The 25495-nt window shown below is 45.7% G+C and overlaps 3 protein-coding genes across 4 annotated transcripts; all 3 read right to left on the reverse strand.

The window, feature by feature from the left end:
* Positions 1–777: 777 nt before the first annotated feature.
* On the reverse strand, positions 778–16651 carry Stx5 (syntaxin 5). 2 transcript variants are annotated; one of them, XM_057777809.1, is made up of 11 exons: positions 16523–16651; positions 15597–15840; positions 15030–15100; positions 14817–14872; positions 14532–14602; positions 9369–9485; positions 9229–9285; positions 9003–9084; positions 8374–8480; positions 8123–8244; positions 778–1508 (listed from the first exon to the last, which is right to left on the reverse strand). In XM_057777809.1, the coding sequence occupies exons 2-11, from the start codon at positions 15819–15821 to the stop codon at positions 1349–1351; spliced, it is 1068 nt and encodes a 355-aa protein (XP_057633792.1). In that variant the 5' UTR covers positions 15822–15840; positions 16523–16651; the 3' UTR covers positions 778–1348. The 2 variants fall into 2 exon arrangements, with proteins under 2 accessions (XP_057633792.1, XP_057633793.1); XM_057777810.1 differs by having other exon boundaries at positions 15597–16074.
* A 405-nt stretch (positions 16652–17056) lies between these two features.
* Tex54 (testis expressed 54) lies at positions 17057–17646 on the reverse strand. The gene is made up of 2 exons (XM_057778211.1): positions 17511–17646; positions 17057–17307 (listed from the first exon to the last, which is right to left on the reverse strand). The coding sequence occupies exons 1-2, from the start codon at positions 17587–17589 to the stop codon at positions 17114–17116; spliced, it is 273 nt and encodes a 90-aa protein (XP_057634194.1). The 5' UTR covers positions 17590–17646; the 3' UTR covers positions 17057–17113.
* A 36-nt stretch (positions 17647–17682) lies between these two features.
* Wdr74 (WD repeat domain 74) lies at positions 17683–24018 on the reverse strand. Its single transcript, XM_057778210.1, has 11 exons — positions 23946–24018; positions 23762–23868; positions 23556–23677; positions 21983–22058; positions 21708–21854; positions 21469–21570; positions 19415–19515; positions 19285–19340; positions 18827–18972; positions 18642–18698; positions 17683–17964 (listed from the first exon to the last, which is right to left on the reverse strand). Exons 1-11 carry the CDS (start codon positions 24007–24009, stop codon positions 17785–17787), a joined length of 1158 nt encoding a protein of 385 aa, XP_057634193.1. The 5' UTR covers positions 24010–24018; the 3' UTR covers positions 17683–17784.
* Positions 24019–25495: the final 1477 nt, after the last annotated feature.

Below are 25495 nucleotides of genomic sequence, written 5' to 3' on the forward strand. Positions count from 1 at the left end.
GCCTTGAGACAGGGTTTCTCTGGAAATTCAGGACATCCACCTGCCTCTGTCTCCAGAGCACTAGGATTAAAAGTGTGCCACCACTGCCCGGTGTGATTACAATTTTTAAATGGCAAACCTAAAAGCTCTTATAGGAAATAACCTTCAGGCTGGGAGGTGGTGGCTTATGCCTTTAATCCCAACACTGAGAGAGGCAGAGGCAGGTGGACCTCTATGAGTTCAAGGTCTTCATTGTGGCTAGGACACACTCTATGTTGGCCTGAGGTTCCTGGGATCCAGATGCTGGGGAGGGGACGAGGTAAGCAGATGGGACAGCAGTAGGCATGGAACAATGACTTCAATACTAATCAGTTCGGACAAAGGGTCTGTGTTAGGTGGGTAGCCTCCATTTTCCAGTGGCTGGTTTGGATTTGCTGAGGGTCTTAGAAGGTGCCAAAAACTGGGAACAAGTTCTCTTCTGCTCCCAGCAACAGAGGTCCTGCTTCACTTAGTCCAAGAATCAAGCTAAGTGATCTGAGAACACATGAAAACAGCCCCAGCACTGCTTGCGATGGTCCTGGAAGTTGCCACCCCAATGATGAGGCCATTTGGCTCCAGTTCAAAGGAAAATTCTTCTAATGAAGTTCTGTTGTATTTGCTTCCTTTCTAGGAAGGAGTTGTGAGTAAAGAGCCCCAAAAGTACCCTGCTTATTCCGTGGGGCCCTTCAGAGCCACCAACTCTACCCTACTGGTTCCGGTATCGGGCACGACCCCACCCAGAAATGACGACGTCACTAGTGAGGCTGACAGTCTTGCTGTAATTGGGGGGAAACAGGCTGCAGCACATTTGGCAGATTGAGAGTCACCAGTAGCCAAAGTCAGGTTTGTGCAGGCAACTGAAGGGCTCAGAGCCCCCTCACTTCACATGGTGAATAGAGGGAGGCAGTCAAGTTCTAACATGATGGTAAAGTTGGTCCCTGGGATAGTTTTTCCTCTTTGCCTCATTCTCAAGGAGACAAGGAGGGCATTATCTCCCCTTGCTGCCAAAGTTACCTTTGGGGGAGGCTGGTAAGGTTTTATAAAAATCACCTTGTGGAGACAACCTCCTCCACTGGCCCTTGCTGGCTTCTGCTCCCAGCCACTTCACAGCAGAGTCCAAATCCAGAACCAGTGTGTTTCAAGGGCCTGAGGGGTAGGACAGAGTGGCCAGAGACAAGGGCGGGAAACAGGGACACTGGCCATTCTTAGCAGTTCCAAGGAAATGGCCTTTCTCCCAACCACCCTACACAGGCTCAATGGCAACAGTGGCCACTTGCCCTCCCAGGAGGGTCCCAAACCCTCCATGGAGTGCCTCATAGTGAGTGAGGGTTCAGGCAAGGAAGACCACAAAGATGATGAAGAAGACAATGAGGATGAGGAAGATTTTGACCATGAGCCACCGATTGGAGGTAACTGACTGGAAGTACTTGAGGATCTCTGAATGGGCGGCCTCAACATCCAGCTGGGCTCCAAGCACGTTCTCATCGATCCTGGAAACAGCCAGGAGAGAAAACAGGACATTGTATTAAAACGAAAGCTGAGGTCATCTATTTACTGCTATGGAAAGGTGATCACAATGCACAGAAATAAAAAGTGTTTCATGTCATGTGATCTCTTTTGTGTATATGTATGAGTATATAGAAGAGTATATGCAAGTATTTAGGGTAGTAGACCATGTTTGGCTCTAGTCTGAAACCTTTCTGTCAGTTATTATCTTAAGATTGAGTTATTTAACCAAAGTCTTATTTTCCACATCTGAAAAATGAGACTGCCATAAACAACCCTACCTCCTTTCATGAGGTTTCAATTTTCAGTGAGTTAAATATGAGATGTACCCCAATCCATATGAGCACCTAAAATACCTTTTTGTGTGTGTGTGGTTTTTCAAGACAGGGTTTCTCTGTGTAGCTTTGAGCCTGTCCTGGAACTTGCTCTGTAGACCAGGCCGGCCTCGAACTCAAAGATCCACCTGCCTCTGCCTCCTGAGTGCTGGGATTAAAGGCATGTGCCATCACCACCTGACATAAAATACGTAATTTTTAATCTAGCATTTGTTGATTTTTTTTTTCCAGGTAATGAACATTTATTACTTTTATTTTTGGTTTTGTTTTGTTTTTTAGCATTTTCAAGTCAGGGTTTCTCTGTGTAGCCCTGGCTGTCCTGGAACTCATCATGTAGACCAGACCTGCCTCTGTGTTCCAAGTGCTGGGATTAAATATGTGCCACCACACTGGTGAACATTGTTATAATGGGGGTAAAGTTCAGACCACTACAGTAAGAAAATTCTGGCTGGGGGATGGGGACAACTTAATATAGACAGGAACTCAAAGAATAATACAAACCTTTCATCCAGAGAGCAGTGTCTCTAGGGAACAAGTCCTCAGGGGAAAGATGATTTTGAAAACTTACTGAAGAATATAAAACCTTCCCCGGACAATCTATGTACAGAATCCTAAAACCCAAATATTGTGGCTGGGCAGATAGCTCAGTAGGAAAAGTGCTTGCTTGGCAACCAAGAGGACCTGAATTTGGATCCCAGTACCCACATAACAAGCTGGCCATGGTTTTACCTTGTCTATACCCACAATACAGTGGGTAGGTGGAGAAAATAGGAAAAAGCTGGGTTTCACTGGCTACCTCCTTTGTGTTATAAGATCAAACCCAGGACATGTACATGCTAGTCAGTGCTCTACCACTGAATTACATACGCAGTCACTGTTCGTAGCTTTTTTTCCTCTTGAATTAAAAATTCCAGGCAAGAGCCTATGAGATGGCTCAGCAGGTAAGGATGCTTGCCGTAAAGCCTGATGGCCTAAGTTTGATGCCTGAAATCCACACCGTAAAAGTAGAGAACTGGTTCCCACATCATGTTGGTCTTAGACCTCCACATGAGGGCCATGACACATGCACACCAACATACACACACATACACACACACACACACACACACACACACACAAAATAAATGTAAAAGAGCCAGGTGGTGGTGGCACATGCCTTTAATACCAGCATTCGGAAAGCAGAGGCTCTGTGAGTTTGAGGTCAGCCTGGTCTACAGAGTGAGCTCCAGGACTGAATCCATAGCTACTGAGAAACCCTGTCTCAAAAAAACAAAAACAAAACAAAAAAGGAGCAGCAGACAGGAAACCCTCTTGCACCCTGTTCTAATGTCCATCTCTGCTGAGTGAGAAGAGATGGATGCCACCTTGAGACCAAACCAACTTTGTAACTGTAATTTCCCCTTCCTGAGAAACTTAACAAACCAGATTCTTTTTTTAAATTTTTTAAATTTTTTTAAATCTTTTTCTAAGATTTACTTACTATGTATACAGTGTTCTGTCTGCATACTTGAAGAGGGCACCAGATCTCATTATGGTGGCTATGAGTGACCATATAGTTGCTGGGAATTGAACTCAGGACCTCTGGAAGAACAGCCAGCGCTCTTAACCTCTGAGTCATCTCCAGTCCCCACACCAGATTCTTTTAAGTTCACTATCCTTATTACTGATGGGTTGTTTTTTGCAAAGGCGGCTGGTCCAGAAGAACACAGCTGAGGCTAGCTGATGGTTGTGCCTTTGTCTCCTAGGATTACAATCCATACAGGTTCTCTTTATTGTTGTTTTTAATTTCTACAATGACCTTGATACTTATATTTCTTTTTCTTTTTTCTTCTTTTTTTTTGGATTTTCGAGACAGGATTTCTCCGTAGCTTTTTGGTTTCTGTCCTGGAACTAGCTCTTGTAGACCAGGCTGGCCTCGAACTCACAGAGATCCGCCTGCCTCTGATACTTATATTTCTTAAACATTTGCTTTCATTCTCTCTCTCTCTCTCTCTCTCTCTCTCTCTCTCTCTCTCTCTCTCTCTCTCTCTCTCTCTCTCTCTCCCCCCTCTCTTTTTGTGTTGTTTTGTTTTCAAGACAGGGTTTCTTTGTGTAGCTTTGGAGCCTGTCCTGGAACTTGTTCTGTAGACCAGGCTGGCCTTGAACTCACAGAGATCTGCCTGCCCCAGCCTCCTGAGTGCTGGGACTAAAGACGTGGGACACTACTTTTTCAAAGAGGTATGTGGATGAGAAGAACATGTTTGATTTTGGCTTCTTTCCTCCACTCCCCCCTCCCTTCCCTTCCCTTGCAGCACGAGGGCTGGATGTAGTGCTTTATCATTCATCCGTTTGTCAGCTCTGTCTCTGACATGTGCATGGGTGTGCTAGGTCCCCTGGAACTGGTATCACAAGTGGTTGTAAGATACCATGTGGGTATTTAGACTCAAACCCAGATCCTCTGGAGGAACAGTCAGTGCTCTTTACCACTGAGTCATCTCTCCAGTCACCAGCTTTTAATTCTTTTTGAGACTGAGTTTTATGAAGTTGTCCAAGCTGACTGGCCTCAAACTCACAATCTTTCCAACATCAGCCCTCCTGAGTACCAGAATTATAAGTACAAGCAATGAAACATGACTTTCTTGCTGCATTCTGAAACAAAACTCCTAAAAAAAGTTGTCTATTCTTTTTGCTTACCCCTTTTCTTCTGTGGTACCAAGAACTGAATCCACAAGCCTAGTAAACCACAGGCAAGTGAGCACTCTATTATTGTGGACATCCTTAGTTCGTTCTTTGGAAGTGGGTCTTAAAATATAGCCCAGACCATGGCCTTGAACTTCCTATGGAGCTGATGACCTTTAAACAACTCTCCCAAGCCTATGTACATTTATCCAACACTGACCCATTTAGAGGTCTTTTATGTCTGAATCTGTCCTACTGTGTATCTGTAATTTTTTACTGTCCAGGAGCACTTCTTAAAATGCTAAGTGCTTCTTAAAAACTTAAGCTGCGTCATTAATCAATGTAACATGTTAGTGTCTGCTTGGCTGCCCAGTCCAACATGGTAGAGCTGCTTGTGCCTCTGAGCCGTGCACACTGCCCCACTTCTAAGCACACAGCCAGTCCAAGCCGCCATTAAGTAAGCTGCAGCAGCCTGCTCACAGACCCCACTCAAATGCTCTGTGGCTGGACCTCCAGTCTCAAAGAGCCAGAGGTCATGCTGGCAACACAACCCAGAAAGCGGGCATTTAAAAACTGTGCGGCTTTTTTTCTTTTGCCATGGCTGAGTCAGGAAAACCTCTCTTAAAGGAGCTGTGGCTTAAACTCTGTATTTTTGTGTCTAGAATTCCTTTTCAAACTTTCTCAGTTTTTACATCAATACAGATGACCATGTTGGAGTACCAATTGTTGCAAGGAGGGCCGCTTGCTTATTTGTCCTGGCCACTCAGCCCTGAAATAATCACACAGAAATTGTATAATTAAAACACTGCTTAGCCCATTAGCTCTAGTTTCTTATTGGCTAATTCTTACATCTTAATTTAACCCATTTCTATTAATCTGTGTATTGCCACGTGGCAGTGACTTACTGGGTAAAATTCCCAGCGTCTGTCTCCTGCGGATCCATGGTGTCTCTCTCTAACGTTTTATTCTTAATTATACGTATTTGTCTGTGGAGGTATTAGATCACCTACAGCTAGAGTTATAGGTGGTTGTAAGTCACTTGATATGAAGGCTACAACTGAACTTGGGTTCTCTGGAAGGACAGTGAGTGCTCTTAAAGCACTGAGTAATCTCTTCAGCCTCAGATTTGTTGTGTACATGTATGTGTATGGATGTGTGCATGTGCGTGCACCCAGATGCCAGAACATTCAGGTATTCTGTTCTATCAGGCTCTAATTTTCCTGAGAAGAACCTGAACCCTGCTGCTTTAGCTAGGCTGACTAACCAGCGAGCCCCTTCCATCTGTCTCAGATCTCCACCTTGCCCATGCTGGAGTTTCATGAAATTAGTCAGGAGGGTGGCACTTGTCTATTATCCTAACATTGAAGAGATGGAGTCAAGGCCAGTCTCAGTTACATAGGAAGTATTATATAGTGAATTTAAAGCTAGCATGAGATAAGATATGAGAGCCTGTCTTAAACAAACAGACATAAAAATTCACTATTTGAAATTTAAAATTTTTTGGCTTAACAACAGAATGAAGATAATATATATATTTTTTTTTTTTTGGTTTTTCGAGACAGGGTTTCTCTGTGGCTTTGGAGCCTGTTCTGGAACTAGCTCTGTAGACCAGGCTGGTCTCGAAATCACAGAGATCCGCCTGCCTCTGCCTCCCAAGTGCTGGGATTAAAGGCGTGCGCCACCACCGCCCGGCTGAAGATAATATTGAAAACATGTTTTTTGTTTGTTTGTTTTTTTGAGACAAGATTTCACCATTAGATCTGACTGGCCTGGAACGTGCTATGTAAACCAGGCCAGCCTCAAATGCAAATATCTAAGAATTGGAGAAATAGCTTAACAATTAAGAGCACTTGCCGGGCGGTGGTGGCACACGCCTTTAATCCCAGCACTTGGGAGGCAGAGGCAGGTGAATCTCTGTGAGTTCGAGACCAGCCTGGTCTACAAGAGCTAGTTCCAGGACAGGCTCCAAAGCCACAGAGAAACCCTGTCTCAAAAAACCAAAAAAAAAAAAAAAAAAAAAAAAAACAAACCAATTAAGAGTACTTGCTACTTTTGCAGAGGACCTAGGTTCAATTACCAGTACCCAATGGTGTTTCACAATCATTTCTAACTCCAGTTTCCAGGATTCTGATGGCTTCTTCTGACCTCTGTGAGAACCAGGCACACACATGGCACATATACAAATGCAAGTAAAACACTCATATACATAAAATAAAAAAATAAATCTAAAAACACCAAACCAGAACGACGACAAAACTCAAGAGATCTGCCTGCCTCTCCTTCTGGAGTACTGGGATTAAAGGCGTGCGCTACAATACCCGTTCTCATATAATTATTAAGTTTTTCTAAAATTAGACTTATTCACTTATTAACTTGTTTAATGTGTGCTTTCCATGCTTGTATATCACTTGTATGCCTGATGCCTGTGGAGGCCAGGGGAGGGCACTGGATCCCCTTGAACTAGAGTTAAATATGGTTGTGCAACACCATGTGGGTACTAGGAATTGAACCCAGATCCTCTGGAGAAGGAACAAGTGTTCTTAACTGCTGAGCCATCTCTTTTAATTTTTGAAATAGAGCTTGATTACACTTGTAGAGCTGGCCTTGCACTCCTGAGCTCAAACACTACTCAAGAATAAAGGCTGCATACTGTGCTCCCTTCTTAGCTTTTTTTTTTTTTTTTTTTTTTTTTTTTTTTTACATTTTTATTACTATGGGCGGGCACAGATACAGCAGCAGACAACTCTGTGGTGCTGGTCTCTTGTTTCTCCTTTACTTGACTGCAGTGATCAAACTGATGTCACTAAGCTTATGTAGAAAGTTCCTATACCCGTTGGGCCAGCTAGTTGGTTTCACCAGTTGCTTTCTTTCCTTTTGTCTATGATTCTAAAGATTCTTAAGCCTTCATGTATGGTAGGCAAACACTTTACAACCAGACTGTACTTCCAGGCCCTCAGTAATTTTTTTCTTTTTTAAAAAGGGTCTCTTGCTGGGTGATGGTGGCTCATGCCTTTGATTCCATCTCTTGGGAAACAGAGGTAGGCAGATAGATCTCTGTGAGTTGAAGGCCAGCCTGGTCTACAAAGTGAGTTCCAGGACAGCTAGGGTTGTTACACAAAGAAACTCTGTCTTCAAAAAGAAAAAAGTTGGGCAGTGGTGGTGTGTGCCTTCAATCCCAGCACCAGCACTCAGGAGGCAGAGGCAGGTTGATCTCTGTGAGTTCAAGGCCAGCCTGGTCTACAGGCGTTTCCAAGATTGGCTTTAAAGCTACACAGAGAAACTCTGTCTCAGAAAATAAAAGACAAAATTAAAAAAGGGCCTCTCTTTATGTAGCCTTCCCAAACTGTCTTGGAATTCACTATGTAAACCAGGCCGGTCTCAAACTCATAGGGATCCGCCTGCTTCTGTTTCCAGGATGCTGGGATTAAAGGTGTGCATCACCACATCAGGCCCTCTTATTAAGTGATTAGAAGCTGGTGAATAGGACTCATGGGGGTTAAGGATTCACTCACTCTTCCAAAGACCCCCAAGCTGTACCTGGGAACTTCAAGATGCTAATCCCTGGAGAAGAGAAAGTTCCACTGTATGGAGTGAGAGTGGCTCACCTCTGAATAGTTTCCTCCTGTTCTTTAACCATGTGTGCCAACTGCTGAAAAATGGAACCCAGCTCAACGATTGTAGACTCAATGTTCTGCATGGTGTCTGCCCGACTCTGGATGTAGGAATCCTTCAGAAGAAAGCACCATGAACTAGGGCCTTAGTTTTTAAGACCTTTTCACTATATCACATTCCAAACACTCCAGGAGAACATAAGACAACAGAGGAGCTGATCCTCTACATTTCAGAGCCTGGGTACCTGCTCGTCAATGAGTTGAAGTTGCTGGCTTGTTCTAGAGTCCAACATGTCAATGGCCACGTCCCTGGAGGCTTGGGACTCTGCTCCCAAAACTATGGGACCACCCCCTGGAGAAGAAACAGGACATGACACATTTTAATGATTAAAAGCAGGTTCAGGGCCTGTCATGGTAACACATGACTTTAACCTCTGCCCTCCTGAGGCTAAGGCAAAAGGATCTGAGTTTGAGTCTGATCTACATAGCAAGTTCCAGGACAGCCAAGACTATATATAGAGAGACTCTACCTCACAACAACAACAAAAAGCAATTCACAAGGGGCTGGAGAAACGGCTCAGCAGTTAAGAGCCCTGGCTGTTCTTTTAGAGGTCCTAAGTTTAATTCCCAGCAACCACATGGTGACTCACAGCCATCTGTAATAGACCTGGGTCCCTCTTCTGGCCTGTAGGCATATATGCAGGCAGAACACTGTATGCATAATAAATGAATCTTACAAAACAAAACAAAACAAAAAAACAACAAAAAAAGCAATTCAAGCTGGGAATAGTGGCATATGCCTGTTATACTAGCAATAGGGATGCTACCACAGCCAGAACTTAGCTAATAGGCTCCCATATTGCTTCTGACTTACCAAGGTGGTTGGGGGCAAGAGGCAGGGCCGACACTGGTGCCCGGGAGAACTGTTCCCGACGATTCCTCTGTTGTTTCAGGTTCTGATATTGGGGGGAAATGCAAAGGTCCTGAGTCTCTCTGGAAAGTGGGTATGTTGACCCCATGACTCTGGATAACTTGTCCCTTCCCCTTTTCCTCTTGGGTCCATACCACAGATTCCTCCCACCTATATAGATCCCACTTACCTCAGTCCTCACTTCTAAAACTGATTTGAAGTCATTGGACATGGAAGCCAGTTTTGACTATAAAAAGCAAGAATTGGGTCATTCAAAGAAGGTATTTTCTGTTATCCCCTTCCTCACTTCTTCCATCCCCAGGGTCTCACCTGCAATGAAACTACAATGGTGTTGGAATGCGTCTGCAGATGCCGGCCACTCTGGCTACCCTTAGCCCTCACAAAATCTTGAAGTTGAGCAATTTGTTTGTTGAGGCTATTGATATCCTGGTAAGAGACCAGAGAAGAGTATTAAGCAAGAAGTCTCCAGTCATTGACCCCATCTGTGTTACCCCTGGCAGAGAGGACAAGATAAAACCTACTAGTCAAGTGTCTAGTCAGATCAGAAGGTGGCACTGGGACTGTTCAAAGACTGTTCATTCCTTGCAGAAAAAGGAAGTTGATGGTCTCACCATTTGTAAGTGAATGATTTATCTGCCCTCCACCTTTCTGCTACACTTTACCTTGTGAGGGCATAGAACCCTTACAAAGGCCAAAATCTTGTACCTATAGCATGCTGACAGAGTACTTGAATAAAACCCAAGAAAAAGCAAGAATCACCCTATTTTCTTAGAAGTATCAAAGAAGCAAAATTTTACACAGAATTTCTAATACTGCAAAAGACTTGCTGTGATTTATTCAAAATCACATACAGTGAATTCATATCACTGCCAATGTGTCCCCCACATTCCATTCTCCACGGTGACAGCAGAGAAAACCTGTCCCAACACACTATTACCCAGGCATCAGGAATAGAGTATGAGAGTCAGCAAGATGGCTCAATAGACAAAAGAGCTTGTTGCCATGCTTGGCAACCTGAAGTCAACCCCAGGGACTCATACAAGGGAAAGAGATAACCAACTCTACATGCAGCCCATGACACTCAGATACCACCCCCCAAAACCACAAATATAATTTTAGAATTTTTAAAGTGAGTATGAGAAATACATTGAAGACAAAATTCAAGCATTTCTAGAGGCTTTCTAAGTAGGCCCAACCACACACCTCTCTATACCCCTGGACTCACATTCACTAATAACAGGTCTACCTTTCTAGAGTTTCTGACCAAATACACTTTTTTTTTTTTTGGATTTTCGAGACAGGGTTTCTCTGTAGCTCTTTTGGTTCCTGTCCTGGAACTAGCTCTTGTAGACCAGGCTGACCTCGAATTCACAGAGATCCGCTGGCCTCTGCCTCCCGAGTGCTAGGATTAAAGGCGTGTGCTACCACCACCCGGCTTCAAATGCACTTTTTTTTTTTTTTGGTTTTTCGAGACAGGGTTTCTCTGTGGTTTTGGTGCTTGTCCTGGAACTAGCTCTTGTAGACCAGGCTGGTCTCGAACTCACAGAGATCCGCCTGCCTCTGCCTCCCAAGTGCTGGGATTAAAGGCGTGCGCCACCACCGCCCGGCTCAAATGCACTTTTTGTTTGTTTGCCATAACAGCTCCTTCCTTTGGGTTCTAGCTTAGGTGAAGTACTATTTCCCATGCAGAAACTCAAACTGAAAGCTTCTGATCACCCAGATTTCCTTAATCTACCTACAATCTATCAAAAACTATAAGCTAAAATACACTCGACAAATGAGATCACCTGACCAGAACCATAATCTACTAAGTGCTTATTGTGTACTCAGTACTGTGTCAAATATAACGAGAGGCCTGGGGAGGGGGGGTGTAGGGCAGCAAACACAGGCCCTGGATTTCTTCCCTGCACCCAAACAAAAAAATTAAAAAGCAACAACAAAAAGCCCATTAACTGCTTTCTATTTATTTACTGTTTAAGCATCTTACAACGTTCTCTCTTAAATCAGCATAGAAAACTTTTCTACTGCCGGGCGGTGGTGGCGCACGCCATTAATCCCAGCACTCGGGAGGCAGAGGCAGGCGGATCTCTGTGAGTTCAAAGCCAGCTTGGTCTACAATAGCTAGTTCCAGGACAGGCTCCAAAGCTACAGAGAAACACTGTAATCAATCCCCTCAAAGTCACATCCCCTCCCTGTCTTTTTCCATTTTAGTAAATGGCACCACCATTCATCAGATGCTCAGCTGGTCATTGTGTTTTTACTTAAAATCCCACCAGAGGTAGGTGGATTGCAATGAATTTAAGGTCAGCCTAAGTTACAGAATGAGACTCTATCTTAAACTATCAATGGGCTCTAGAGTTGGCTCGGTGGTTAAGAGCACTTGTTACTCTTACAGAGGACAGGCTCAACTTCTAACACCCATATGTTAGCTCAAAAGCATGTGTAACTGCAGTTCTAAGATATCCAATGTCCTCTTCTGGCCTCCACAGGCATCAAGCACACACATGGTACAAACAGATACATGTACACAAAACACTTATAAACATTTTAAAAAATGTTTTTAAGCAGGCTAGAGGTACATGCCTTCAATTACAACACTTGGGAGGCAGAAACAGTTCTATGAGTTCAAAGCCAGTCTGGTCTACACAATGAGACCCTGCCTCAATCAATCAATCAATCAATCAATCAATCAATCAATCAATAAGCAAACAAAACCAAATAACACCTCTAGTCCCTTTTTCTTCAAATCCACATGGAACCATCATTTGCTCACAATGAACCCAAATGATTCCAATTTAAACTTTGCTTTCCAGTATATATTCTATACCTATCTACATTATCTTCTTTTCTACCTCATATACTCTAACCATCTTCTCTACTCAAAAAACCTCCAAGACCCTTTTTAATGACTGTCTTCTTTTTTGTCTGCCTTCCTATAATCTACTGCCTAAATGTGGCTAGTATGATCTTCAAAACCAAATCCAAATAAATACTTAAAAATAAATAAAGAAGGCCGGGCGGTGGTGGCGCACGCCTTTAATCCCAGCACTCGGGAGGCAGAGGCAGGCGGATCTCTGTGAGTTCGAGACCAGCCTGGTCTACAAGAGCTAGTTCCAGGACAGGCTCCAAAACCACAGAGAAACCCTGTCTCGAAAATCAAAATAAATAAATAAATAAATAAATAAATAAATAAATAAATAAATAAATAAATAAAAGAAAAAACAAAACAGAACACAAAAAAGAAAATCCAGGGTATTGTCATCCCTCTGCTTGAAAATCTCCCAAGAACTCATCACTCAACTTTAGAATACAACCTTCATGTTTAAGTTGTTTTACGCAGGCCCTCTGTCTGGCCACTGTCTACTTCTCTAACTGTACTCTGCCCCTGTGGTATGCAACCCACACTTGAGACCTTTCCTTCTGCTATGCCCATTTTCTGCACTGCATTCCCACTTTCTGGAATACATTCTCACCAGATCATCAGATGAGCTCCTTTTCCTCACTATTCAGACACAGCTCAAATACTACTTCTTCAGTCAACCAACCTGAAATATTCTCAGCTTTGAAAATCCAGTGTCAGCAATTGACAAAAGCAAACAAATGGGCAGTCGGTGGGGTGTACACCTTTAATTCCAGCAATTGGGAGGCAGAGGCAGATGATCTCTGCGTTTAAGTAAGGTCAACCTGGTCTACAAAGCAGACAGATATCTGAATTTGAGGCCAGCCTGTACTACAGATCGAATTCCAGAACAGTCAGGGCTACACAGAGAAATCCTGTCTTGAACCTCTCCCCCCCAAAAAAGAAACAAGCAAACAAATGATCCTCATAAAATCTGTGGGGCAGATATTACTTTTTTTCTTTCTTTTTTGGTTTTTCAAGACAGGATTTCTTTGTAGCTTTTGGAGCCTGTCCTGGAACTCACTCTGCAGACCACGCTTGCCTCTGCCTCCCAAGTGCTGGGATTAAAGGCATGTGCCACCACTGCCCATGTTTGGGGCGGGTACTCTTATTATCTCTAACTTACTGATAAGACAGTGGCAACTCAGAATTTAGGAGCTCAAATATGGTCACAACCTAAGTGGGTGACAAAGCAACTTCAGATTTTTCAGAAACCAGTGAGATAGTTCTTAAGTGGTTAATAACCCCAATAGCAACCCAAGACTCTTTCACCAGCATAGCACCTCTTAAATGCATTTGCTCTCTGACCTCTGCCACCATATTTGTACTATATAGTCACACCAACTACCTTCTTAGCCTCTACCCCACCCCATCCATGTTTCAGATCAGAGTCTACATGTTGCCCCAACACATGATTCTACACTTGGTTATCAAGGTCCATAACACTCTTACAACTAGCCACTCAGTCAAACAACCAACTTCTTGCTGGTCACTCATTTAGGCAACTAACAGTCAGGCCCGATACTATTATATAAGCACTTGTAATATACCTGTGAACAATCAGAAAGGAAAATACTGGACAGGCATGGTGATACATAGTAAAATCCCTGTGCTTGGGAGGCTGAGGCAGGAGAATCACAAACACTGGATGTAGTAGCCAGGCATGGTATATGCCTTAAATTGCAGCACTCAAGAGGCAAAGACAGGTGGATCTCTAAGTTCGAGGCTAACCTAGTCTGAAGAGCAAGTTCCAGGACAGCCAGGGATATATAGAGAAATCCTGTCTTCAAACAAACAAACAAACAAACAAACAAACAAACAAGAACACATGCCTGGCAGTCTTGAAAACAAAGAACCTGTTCCTGGGGTATCTGAAAAACCTTTTGTCTCCCCTCCCACTCTTTTTCTTCTATTGGAAAAGTCGAAAGGATGGAGGAAACGAAGACAAATAAACATAAGGAAATTATAGACAATGGACTTGCTTCTTCTTCCTCTTTTTTTTTTTTTTTTTTTGGAGACAAGGTCTTTCTGTATAACTCTGGCTGTCCTAGTCCTGTAGCTCACCATATAGATCAGGCTGGCCTCGAACTCAGAGATCCCCTGCCTCTGCCTCCTGAGTGTTGCGATTAAAGGTACGTGCTGACCTCTCCTTTTTCTAATCAACACCTCTACATATAGACCCCTCAGACTATTTGTTAGGTCCTTCTACTACCTCCACCTAGCTCTGAACCCAGCTCACATTTCATATCCTCTGTCAATCTTTCTCAGCATCCTGGTTCATCCATCTTTTTGTAGAATCTTTTCTGTACTATCACCTACCCATTTTAAGTCCAGGCCCTTATGCTGGGTAACTCTTAAGAACAGTGAGCCTTTGAAGAAAATCATCTTGCTTCCCATCTGTTCTAGAACAGTGCTTTATAAATGCTAGATGTTCCTAAGTGTCTACTGACTCAATGGAGGAGCAGGGTGTGTGGACACAGGTCTAGGTACTTACCCTAGGGATTCATGGCGATGGAAAATGATGGAAGTAATCTAATTAGAATGCTGGGCTCTCCTGACGGCTAGCAGCTCACCTGTTTGATGATGTATGTTAGCTCCTCAATTTCTACTGCTTTATCATCAAAGAGGGACTTGCGCTTTGCCACTGCAGAGACAGACAAGGTGTTACAACAGGTAAGGGTAATAACAAGGCTCAGAGGGCTAGGAATACAGTTCACTGGTAAAGGCCTTGCTTTAAGGCACAAAGGCCTGGTTTAAAATCTCCAGCACCATAGAAAAACAAAAGCTCCATGAGCCTCACTTCCTAGTACCGTCTCACTGTCCCGCTCCCACCTAGGAAAGATCTACCAAACACTCACAGATTGTTAGCTTCTCCAGCTTGGCAAATGTATTGCTGAGATCTTTCCCAATGCGCCTGTAAAGGATCATCAGGGAAAAGGCCGTGGTAAAGGGCAGGAGGCAGACTATTTCCATAAGCCCCAACACAACCAACCCCAGTCAGCCAAATCAACACAGGCAAATTGACTTCTCAGCCTTTATATCACCCCACGACAAAGCCTCTCTTAACTCACTTGGCCATAAGGGTAAATTCACTGCGTTGTCTGGCAGCACGGAGAGCTGGTTTATTTGTTTGGATTCCATTCTGAAAGGTAATGTCAAAAAGTGACTGCTTTAGTTCCCTTCACGATTCACCGCTCCCTCACAATCCCACTAAACATTCTAGTGCTGTTGGCATCAGACAATCTATAAATTTATCAGGGGGTTATAGCTAAGAAAAAAAGTTTTTCCATGAATGAGAAGGCTTAGAGTTTAAAATTAATGAACTGTTGCTAGCTACAGAAGAACAGGGCTATGTAGTAGAAAAATTCAAATACGAGCAAGAAGATTTAAATAAACAGTTTCGCTGTGCTGTGGAACAACATAACATAGAAGCAGATGCAGGTTTAAATCTTGACTCGTCGTTTGTGGTATTCAGAACAAGTTACTTAAACTATTCTTAATCTCTACTGAAGACAATTCTTCCACCCTTACTGGTAACATTCGATAATCTAAGATCTGGGAAGTAAATTTAGATAACTAGCAGATAAGACGTAAGCATTAGTTGGGCTCACACCTGTCTTTCCACTCCGGGTCCTTACCTGACGGCTCTGCAGCGACTTACAGGCGGACAGGAATTCCTGGGTCCGATCCCGGCAGGACATGGTGTCGGGAGGGGAAGGGACCAGGGCCACCGGGGTGGACAAAGGAGCGATGTCGCTGCTGCTACTGATAGCAGTTGCAGGGGACAGAACCTGTGTCTTTGAGAGACCCAGGTAGACACCCTGATCCGTGTTCTTAGATCCGTAGCGTTTCCGCGGGATCATTGAGTCGCATAACCTCGGACTGTTGTGGAGAGGAGAACGTCATTCTCCAGACAGCCTCTTTCCCCAAACTCTTCCCTCAACTAGCAAATCCTCAGGCCCTTGCCCGTATTTGACAGACTTTCGAGCCCAAGGCCACCCGTAGATCCTGCAGCCCGGCCACGGCGAGAAGGGTCAGCTTCCTACAGGCCCAAGGCGAGCTCCTCAGATTCTCCTTCCAACTTGGCTCTGACGGCCAAAGCACCGGCCGGTGGCCCTAAAGTCGAGAAAACAGCCAGAGCCTGGTCCTGCGGCCCTGAGCCTCGAGCCAGACCTTTGCAGTTGGCCCAGATCCTAATTGTGCCCTCTGGTTTACGTGTTTTCCTTCACCCCCTCACGGTAAACCGGCAACCGATCTCCAGAGGTGGACACACTAGGGTGGGCGGAGGGGGGGGGGAACCTCTTAAGTGTTTATTTAAAACAGGAAGTCCCACCTCCATCAAAGTTCCGCCTGTTGGAAGACTGCAGCCACCGATTGGACAGGGCCGACGTCTTTCCCAACAAGGCCTTTCCTGATTGGACAGCGAGGTATGCGCTTTCGCGGAGCCGCCAGCAGGACTTGCCCATGGCTCCCTTCTTTGCCCCCCCCCCCCTCACCGTCAAGCCGCTGCCCCTGAGCTGAGACGACCGACAAAGACTGGACCCACATTCGAGCGAAGCCCTACCTCCTCTGCTGCCTACCGCCGCCGTCACTGCCACTCTCCCCAGGCCGTCGCCGCCTCCTCGCCGGACTTGTAAGCCGCCGAAATCGGACCCAAGAGCAGGAGCCGCCACGTCACCCACGCCTAGCCCCACCCCCGTGACGTGCTACCGCGCCACGCCTATTTTCTAAGCCCGGAGACAGGAAGAACACACCCCTGCCCCTGCGAGCTCAGCTGCTTTACCATTGGCTAGGTTCCCGCGGCGGCACCGCCCCTGAGGGGCTGAAACAGATCCCAAGGGGCTGGGCCAGAGGCGCCTTAAGGAACCCATGGTTGCCGGGTGGTGGTGGCACAGGCCTTTAATCCCAGCACTTGGGAGGCAGAGGCAGGCGGATCTCTGTGATTTCGAGACCAGCCTGGTCTACAAGAGCTAGTTCCAGGACAGGCTCCAAAACCACAGAGAAACCCTGTCTCGAAAAAACCAAAAAAAAAAAAAAAAAAAACCCATGGTCCCTGCACCTACAAAGCTGGAAGCTGAGGCTTAAGTGCTTTCGGCAGATCCACAATATTAGTTTTATTCTCTGGATGTTGGGGAGGACGAGAACAGGGTTGGAGTCAGCTCTTTTCTGGTTCCTTGTGGCTTCCCTCACGTTTGCGCTCCTGGATCTGACTCTCCTGCTTTTGAGTCTGTTCTGAGGGCCTCTTGCTTGACCCCCGACGGCTGAACATGGATAGCCTGCGCCACAGCACGGTTATCAGAAGACTTTCGTTAGATCTTTGTTTGCGGCGGCCTGTGTTGTCCAAATCGCCTCTGGTGCCTGCAAAGGCCACAAAGCCACTTTGTTCAGTTCTGCTCTTATAGTTTTGATTGTGAGCCTCGCCTTTAACGGCTGAGCCATCTCTCCAACCCCAGTTCTGATCTCTCTAAATCCAACCTCTTGGGGCAGCCCTTTCTTAGTAACTTCCCACTCCCATTCCCCCTCCCACGACCCATTTGTGAGTCTGGTCCTACCTTCCCTGCCTTCCTCGTTCCCGTCCTCTCTTGCTTGGTCATCAGATGTCTGACGGTCCTTGTCTTGACAGCAGCCCATGGCCCCGAGAGGCGCAGGACTCTGCCACCCTCCCCAACCTGCTTAACTCTGGGCCTAGCTTTTGTGACGTCATGTCTCCCACAGCCCAGGTAAGGGAACCCCTCCCACGCACAAGCCACCTCTCCTTTCTCCCATCACAAAAGGTTCAGGATCTGTGTGTGTTGGACTGTTTATTAACAAAATGAGCAAGGGCCTTCAAGGACTGGTGGATCCAGGCCGCTTCTTTTTCTTTCTTCTTGTTTGGAACGTCTCTTGTGTCTGATCCAAATCGGGGAGCTTCCGCTTGGCAGCTGCCTCCAAAGATGCCCAAAGTTCATCTGTCTCTGTGTCTTCTGGGGGCACCATGTTGGGCTCTTGAGGTTCTTGGGGCTCATCCTGATGAGTGAGAAGGAAACTCAAAAATTAGTGTCAAGCCAGGCGGTGGTGGCGCACGCCTTTAATCCCAGCATTTGGGAGGCAGAGGCAGGCGGATCTCTGTAAGTTCGAGGCCAGCCTGGTCTACAAGAGCTAGTTCTAGGACAGGCTCCAAAACCACAGAGAAACCCTGTCTCGAAAAACAAAAAACAAACAAACAAACAAAAAGATAAAAAGGGGGGGGGGGCTGGAGAGATGGCTCAGTGGTTAAGAGCATTGCCTGCTCTTCCAAAGATCCTGAGTTCAATTCCCGACAACCACATGATGGCTCACAACCATTTGTAATGAGGTCTTCTGGCCAGCAGACATAAACGCAGACAGAATATTGTACACATAGCAAATAAATAAATATTTAAAAAAAAAAAAAGAATCAGTGTCAAGGTGTCAAGGGAGTAGACTGGCAGAAAGATAATGTCTCTGGACACCACTACTTTGATCTAGAAGCCAAAGCTATTGTGTTCTGGAGACCTCACCCTTGGCGATAAGCCTATAAAGGCTTGAACATCCCTCAGGGAAATTAAGTTACAGTAAAGAGACAGCCGTGGTGTATGTTTAAACTGCCTCCCATTCTCTCTACCAAGAATCGCTTGCCATCATACCTTTGGCTCCCACATTCCTACACCTAAGTAGTTGCTCACCTCCCAGTTATCCCTGCCTGACAGGAGGAGGCAGTTCAGTTGAGACTTGAGATAAACCTGTAAAATAAAAGGGGTCTTGAGTCCAGATGAGCTGAGACAGAAACTTGAACGTGGGGCACAGGGAGCAGGAGAGGCTCCAGAAAAAGATGTCAGAGGAAGTGAATGCCGGAGGGCTGGGCTCTCACCTTATGCTCTAGCCCACGTGGATTTCGGATCCTGTGTATCCTCAAGACTCTGTCCAAGCCACAAGAGGCTAATAGGGGCTTCGAAGGGTGGCACTGCAGCCCACGGACACTGCCTGCCAACCCCTTCAGACAGCCTAGTAGACGCCCTGGAGAAGGTGGAGGCATCAGTGCTAATTGCCTAGCTGATGGACATCTAATTAGCTACTGTTCAAACTACTTATGTTTCAGTACTTAATCCTCAAAATACCCTAGAAACAGGAGTTACCAGTGATATTCCAATTTTACAGGTAAGGAAACAAAGACACAGGGAGCAAATAATCCAAAGTCAGTTTTTGGTAAGACCAGAACTTGAATCCAGGGAAGGAATGTGCCACTGTCAGGGCTCAGTGACCCGCCCCAACCCTGTACTACTTGTTTGCCCCCCACCCCCAATCTCAAGCAACCCACTGTCTACTCACCTTGCCGAAAATCAATTTCTGCTAGCTGCCCGTGAGTGTTCCCTACGATGACAGAACTATGGAGGAGACCAGACAGGGGTTCAGCACAACTTCTGGAGTCATTCCAGACTCTCCTCCCCTCAATACTCACTTGCCCTCAGGAGTAAGGGTCATGGCAGTCAGGGGGTACTCTCCATAGGTGGCCTCTAGGACTGGCCTGCGCTGAGGAGAGACTGGATCATAGACACGGACCTAGAGGAAGACTGTGGTATCACAAGAGTATCCTTACCTATACTGGCCCACATTATCTTCATATCTAACATCAACCTTTTGAAGACTGTTTACTATTTTTCTTTTTTTCAAGACAGGGTTTTTCTATGTAGCTCTTGCTGTCCTGAAACTTGCTCTGTAGACCAGGTTGGCCTCAAACTCACAGAGATCCACCGGCATCTGCCTCCTGAGTACTCAGATTAAAGGAGTGCCTGGCAAGACTGCTTACTATTTATAAGCCCCTCAGAGAAACTTCCTCATTTGAGGTATGTCCCTCATCTCATCTCAGAATGTTGGGGCAAGAACTGCTTAGGAGCATGAGCACAGGCTGAGGGCAGGTGTCTATGTCTGAGAATATGTAAACATTTTTGTCTCTCGTATGTGCATCTAATGGTAGCAGAGAAACAGAAAAGCAAGCTGAACCAAAGCTAGAGGATGGTGGATTTCAAGCAGGAAAGCTTAGCCTTACTAAGGGAGGGGTGGGGAGCTCTTCATATGTTATGAACAAAGGCCTAGTATCTAAATTAGACTTTAATGTGAAGGACTATACAAATGGCAAATAGTGACCCAACCTGCTCAAGTCTCAGAACTTCAAATGAAATAAGTCACAAAAGATCCCTAGCCAAGAGCTGACACCAGAAAGGTGTCCTCAAAGTATATCAGACACATGAATATTGCTGTTGCTTTTTCTTTTATTCTTTGGCTCTTTTTTTTTGTTGTTTTTGTTTTGTTTTTCGAGACAGGGTTTCTCTGTGGTTTTGGAGCCTGTCCTAGAACTAGCTCTGTAGACCAGGCTGGTCTCGAACTCACAGAGCTCCGCCTGCCTCTACCTCCCAAGTGCTGGGATTAAAGGTGTGCGCCACCACCACCCGGCTTATTCTTTGGCTCTTTACGTAATCTTGGGGGTGGGCCCGCCACCCAGCTCCCAAATAAACCATATACATGAAGTCTTTTACTTACTTATGAATGCCTAACTTTCACCTAGCTTGTTTCTATCCAGCTTTCCTTAAATTATCCTCTCTACCTTTGGCCTCCGGGCTTAGACCTTTTACTTTCACTCTTCCTCTGTGGCTGGGTACGTGACTGGCCCCTAGAGTCCTCCTCTCCTTGTTCTTGCTCCTTCTTCCTCTTTTTTCTCCCAGGTCTCTCTTTCTATTCATTCTCTCTGCCTTCCAGCCCCACCTATCCTTTCTCCAGCCTTGCTATTGGCTATTCAGCTCTTTATTAGACCATCAGGTCCTTTAGACAGGCAAAGGATCACAGCTTCACAGAGTTAAACAAATGTAACATAAACAAATGCAATACATGTTTGCACCATTATACAAATGTTCCACAGCATAAACAATATTTTACAGCACATGAGGACTACAAAGTTATTCTATGAGCAGAATATGCTCAATCTTGTCAGATCTCATGAGCCTGGTTAGTAGTAGATGGGGAGGACTATATAATTGCTTTGACAGCCAACCTGATATCTACCCAGGATATCTGTTCCCTATGGAAACTAGTGTGAAAGAAATACTCCCTTTGCTTTCCCTTCTAGGTAGGAGAAATAGAAAGTCATAGTTCAAGAAATTCCATCCCGCCGGGCGATGGTGGCGCACGCCTTTAATCCCAGCACTCGGGAGGCAGAGGCAGGCGGATCTGAGTTCGAGACCAGCCTGGTCTACAGAGCTAGTTCCAGGACAGGCTCCAAAGCCACAGAGAAACCCTGTCTCGAAAAACAAAAAAACAACAAAAAAAAAAATTCCATCCAAATGCAGTAAAGGGAACGTCATTGGCTCAGCCATGGGCTTGAACAGCTGAGGAAATATCAGCTCCTTTGAAAACCCAGGAAAGAAGAAGACAATGAGATACCTTTGGAACCTATTCTGCTAGGAGAAAAGTTTTTTCTAGAAAGTTGTTTCAATCCAGGAATAAGCAAAAGAATCTCACCTGGTGGTACCCTGTGCATGTGACAAGCTTCTGTGACCCAGGGAGGAACTGTATATCCTGGTCCCAAATAGGAACCCGTAGATCCAGCCAATCATTCCGCACCTGGTGTGAAGGTACATACGGAAGCTTGACCTGCTCCTTCAGTCCTTCATCCCCCGAAAGCCCACATAAGCCCCAATCACAGTCAATGGCCTCCACTTCCTCCAACTTCAAAGCATCCCCCATCCCTCATCACTTACATTCTTGGCTCGGAACACTGGCTGCTCAGACCTCTGTAGGTCCCATACTTTCAAAGCATTCTCTTTCCCACATGTGGCAACCACATGAGTATGTGCTGGGTCTTGGCGCATCCTACACACCCCAGGACCCACCTTCAGTTCCAAGAGCTGGAAAGAATTAAAGGCAAGTCAGTCCCAGAGTCCTTAGCCCTTAATCTTCTGCCCACCAAATTCCCCATTAGACCCCTACACCCTGGCTCCAACTCTCTCAAACCACTAGGGCAGGTGAGCCTTACGGGGTCAGGTGATGCTTCCTTGTCATCGTCACACCAGACTCTAAGAATCCCAGAATCCACACACGTGATGAGGGTGCTACAATCAGAGAAAGGAACATTGGGATTTTAAAAAGTGTAAACCAGGTTTAGTGGTTCATACCTACCTGTAAAGGGCATGGGAAGGGGGGGAGGGGAGGCATCAGGAATTCAAAGTCAGCCTGAACTACTTATAGAATTGAAGGCCATCCTGGCTATATGAGACCCTGTCTCAAAGTCAAACAAACACAAACCAAACAAAAATAACATATAAATCAAGAAGCCCAGCCGGGCGATGGTGGCGCACGCCTTTAATCCCAGCACTCGGGAGGCAGAGGCAGGCGGATCTCTGTGAGTTCGAGGCCAGCCTGGTTTACAGAGCTAGTTCCAGGACAGGCTCCAAAGCCACAGAGAAACCCTGTCTTGAAAAAACAAAAAACAAAACACAAAAAAAAAAAAAAGAAGAAGCCCAAACCTTTTCCCAGGCTCTGGACAGCCTGAACCTATGCTCTTCCTCACATCTGCCTACCTAGATTTTAGCTCTATACTGCTTGCCTGGGCTGTGGCAAACAACATCGCTAATGCTCCTCACTCCTACAGGCTCAGAACTCGGTCCATGGCACTTCCCGTTCAAAACCCAATATATTCTCCATTACCTATGAAATAAAATCTCAACTTAGTACAAAAGCCCTTTCCATTTAATCTCAACCAAATCCAAAGCCAAACCTACATGTACAAAAAATGCTTGCTTGACTTCAACCTCCAAATGCTATTTTCCTATGTATAAAGCCTTTTAGTCTTTTAACACTTAGTCTCTGCTCAGTTAGTGTCTGCTTTTTAGAATGTTCTTATCTCTTGTCTGTCAAGACTATTCTTTTTTTTTTTTTTTTTTTTTGGTTTTTCGAGACAGGGTTTCTCTGTGGTTTTGGAGCCTGTCCTGGAACTAGCTCTTGTAGACCAGGCTGGTCTCGAACTCACAGACATCCGCCTGCCTCTGCCTCCCAAATGCTGGGATTAAAGGCGTGCGCCACCACCGCCCGGCTGTCAAGACTATTCTTGTATGTTAAGACCTAGTTCAAAATTCCATCCTCTGCATATTTTTTCTGGAGCTCACCTATTGAATCACTAACGCAGCCTTCTCTCCGATCTAAAGAAGCTTCACCTAGATAACTAAAGATAACTAACCTAACCTACGGGAATCTTCCTAATCATCTCTTCGGAAGTTTCATTATCTTGTTGGTTTTTGTCAATCACTACTTAAAAGCATGCTCAAAAGCATGAGAATACTTGCACAGAACATTATACAGGGGCCAGGACAAAAACTGTTGGATGCAAACTTTATGAAAGCACATATTTTACCCGGACCCTTGGACTTTTCCCTAATATCTGGCATTCAGTAGCTTTCCAATAAATGCATGTTATAGGAATGAATGAAAGCAAGAACACGGTTTGCAATCACCCATAGGCTGTATCATCTAAGGGTTTAACTTCAGCATTTAGTTCACCCAAGGGAGGCTCAGTGCTCTTCCTGCGACCTGAGCTAGGGTATGCTCCTTACCCATCGGCCTGGGCGAGACCGCGGAACGTGCCCTCCCCGCCTGGGCAGTGTCTCTGCCTCTGGAATGTACCCTCCTCGGCGTTAAAGTGCTTTACAGTCCTGTCCGCGCAGCCCACCAAGATCTGCCAGCAGAGAAGGGAAGGATGGGAGAAGAGCAGGGCTGCCGGGCCCGTCTCCTAGCTCAGGCCGGGCGAGTGATCACTCACCTGGGTCTCGCCACCTGCGCCCCAGCACAGAGCATTCACCGCCTCCTCACGCCTCGGCTGTCCGGACGGCGTGAAGTTTGACGCATGTTTCCGCTGAAGGTTCACCCCTGAGGGACGAGGACGTCAGTCACGCTGGGGTGACAAGCGACTTCTACACTTTCGGACGAACAACACAAACACTCACCTTTCAGTATCCCCGTCTCGGTGCCGACCCACACATGGTTTCCTGACGCAGAGGTGGCCGCCATCACGGAGCAGCCGATGACTCGACTTCCGGCGCGCCACCACCTGCATCATCAGGGGGCGCCGGATTCAAATCTTGACGACACGGAACCAGTCTCCTTCCCCCCTCCCCCTCCTCTCTTTCTCTCCCCCCGCTCCTATGCCCCACCCTTATATCTTTTCGAGACAGGGTTTCTCTGTGGCTTTAGAGCTCTGTGGGTTACTGGCCAGCTAGGGCTACACAGTGAGACCTTGTCTCAAACAAACGAACAAAAACAAAACCGCAAGAAACAAAGTGCGGAGACCGCTCGTGTCATTAACCCAACCTCTGTGGATTATAGCTCAGGTCCGCTTTTTTTTTTTTTTAAACCCAGGTAAGCCATGAACCCACTTTGTAATCTAGGCGGGCCTTGATTTTATAGTCTTGAGTCAGCCTCACAGTAGCTGGGAATTACAGACTGATTTCGAACAGGCTCAGTTCGGACAGCGCCAATCTGGAAGCAGGAAAAGTAGGGACCGCAAAACTCTGCCAACCCCACCTTGTTTTAGCTTCACGGAAAAAACAAAAACCAAACAAACGGAAAACTACAAACAGGATAATCTTGTTTATGGAGAACTGAAAAGTAAGGATCATTTCGCACTGTCAGTGAAAAGCATCCTTTCTGAACTGCAATGCTGGGTGGGTGGAGCCTGCTCTCATAGGTCTCTCTGACTATCCTGTGTTGGCTTATGTTCCACACTATTAAAAGAATTTCAGAAGTGATTCATTCTTTTCTTCTTTCCTCCCTCCCTCCCTCCTCCCTCCCTCCCTCCGTCTCTTCCTTTTTGCTTTTGTTTTGTTTTTCGAGACAGGGTTTCTCTGTGTAGCCCTGGCTGTCCTAGAACTCACTCTGTAGGCCAAGCTGGTCTCAAATTCACAGATATTCGCCTGCCTCTGCCTCCCAAGTGCTAGGATTAAAGGCGTGCGAATAGCACCTGGCGCATGACTTCATTCTTGACCATAAACGAAAACGAAATATTTCAAGGTTTCTCTGTAGCTTTGGAGCCTGTCCTGAAACTCGTTCTGTAGACCAGTTTGGCCTCGAACTCACCAAGATCTGCCCAGGCTTTAGTGAACCCACTTTGCAGACCAGGCTGGCCTTTGAACTCACAGGTCTGTTTCTGCTTCCTGAGTGCTGGGATTAAAGGCAAGTGCCACCACCGCCCAATGTGTGACTTCATTCTTGGCTATAAATGCTAGGAGATGGGGCTTCATCGTATAACTTTAGGCAAGCATGCCATCAAAAGTCCTGTGTTAAATACCAAAGACCTTCATATAAATGGTAACAGCCATATCCCACAACTGTATCTTTCTTTTGGTTTCTCTATAGCTTTGGATCCTGTCCTGGAACTAGCTGTTATAGACTAGGCTGACCTGTCCTTGCCTGGGATTAAAGTCTACTGACCCAGGTAGACTTTTTGACCAGAAGGTCAGGTGGTGGTACATTCTATTACCCATACCCCCCCCCCCGG

Source organism: Chionomys nivalis, chromosome 8, assembly GCF_950005125.1.
Source record: "Chionomys nivalis chromosome 8, mChiNiv1.1, whole genome shotgun sequence".
Classification (NCBI taxonomy): Eukaryota; Metazoa; Chordata; class Mammalia; order Rodentia; family Cricetidae; genus Chionomys; species Chionomys nivalis.

Excerpts from the sequence above, each read along its gene's own strand:
- Stx5 (XM_057777809.1), bottom strand. The coding sequence starts at position 15,821 with ATGATCCCGCGGAAACGCTACGGATCTAAGAACACGGATCAGGGTGTC. Across the intron at positions 9,085-9,228 it reads TTTTAGAAGTGAGGACTGAG|AACCTGAAACAACAGAGGAA; the intron begins GTAAGTGGGATC and ends CCCCAATATCAG. Across the intron at positions 8,245-8,373 it reads TTCAACTCATTGACGAGCAG|GATTCCTACATCCAGAGTCG; the intron begins GTACCCAGGCTC and ends TTTCTTCTGAAG.
- Wdr74 (XM_057778210.1), bottom strand. The coding sequence starts at position 24,009 with ATGGCGGCCACCTCTGCGTCAGGAAACCATGTGTGGGTCGGCACCGAG. Across the intron at positions 23,869-23,945 it reads CGAGACGGGGATACTGAAAG|GGGTGAACCTTCAGCGGAAA; the intron begins GTGAGTGTTTGT and ends CTCGTCCCTCAG. Across the intron at positions 23,678-23,761 it reads GCGCAGGTGGCGAGACCCAG|ATCTTGGTGGGCTGCGCGGA; the intron begins GTGAGTGATCAC and ends CTCTGCTGGCAG.
- Tex54 (XM_057778211.1), bottom strand. The coding sequence starts at position 17,589 with ATGGGCTGCTGTCAAGACAAGGACCGTCAGACATCTGATGACCAAGCA. Across the intron at positions 17,308-17,510 it reads GAACGAGGAAGGCAGGGAAG|GCGATTTGGACAACACAGGC; the intron begins GTAGGACCAGAC and ends CAGGCACCAGAG.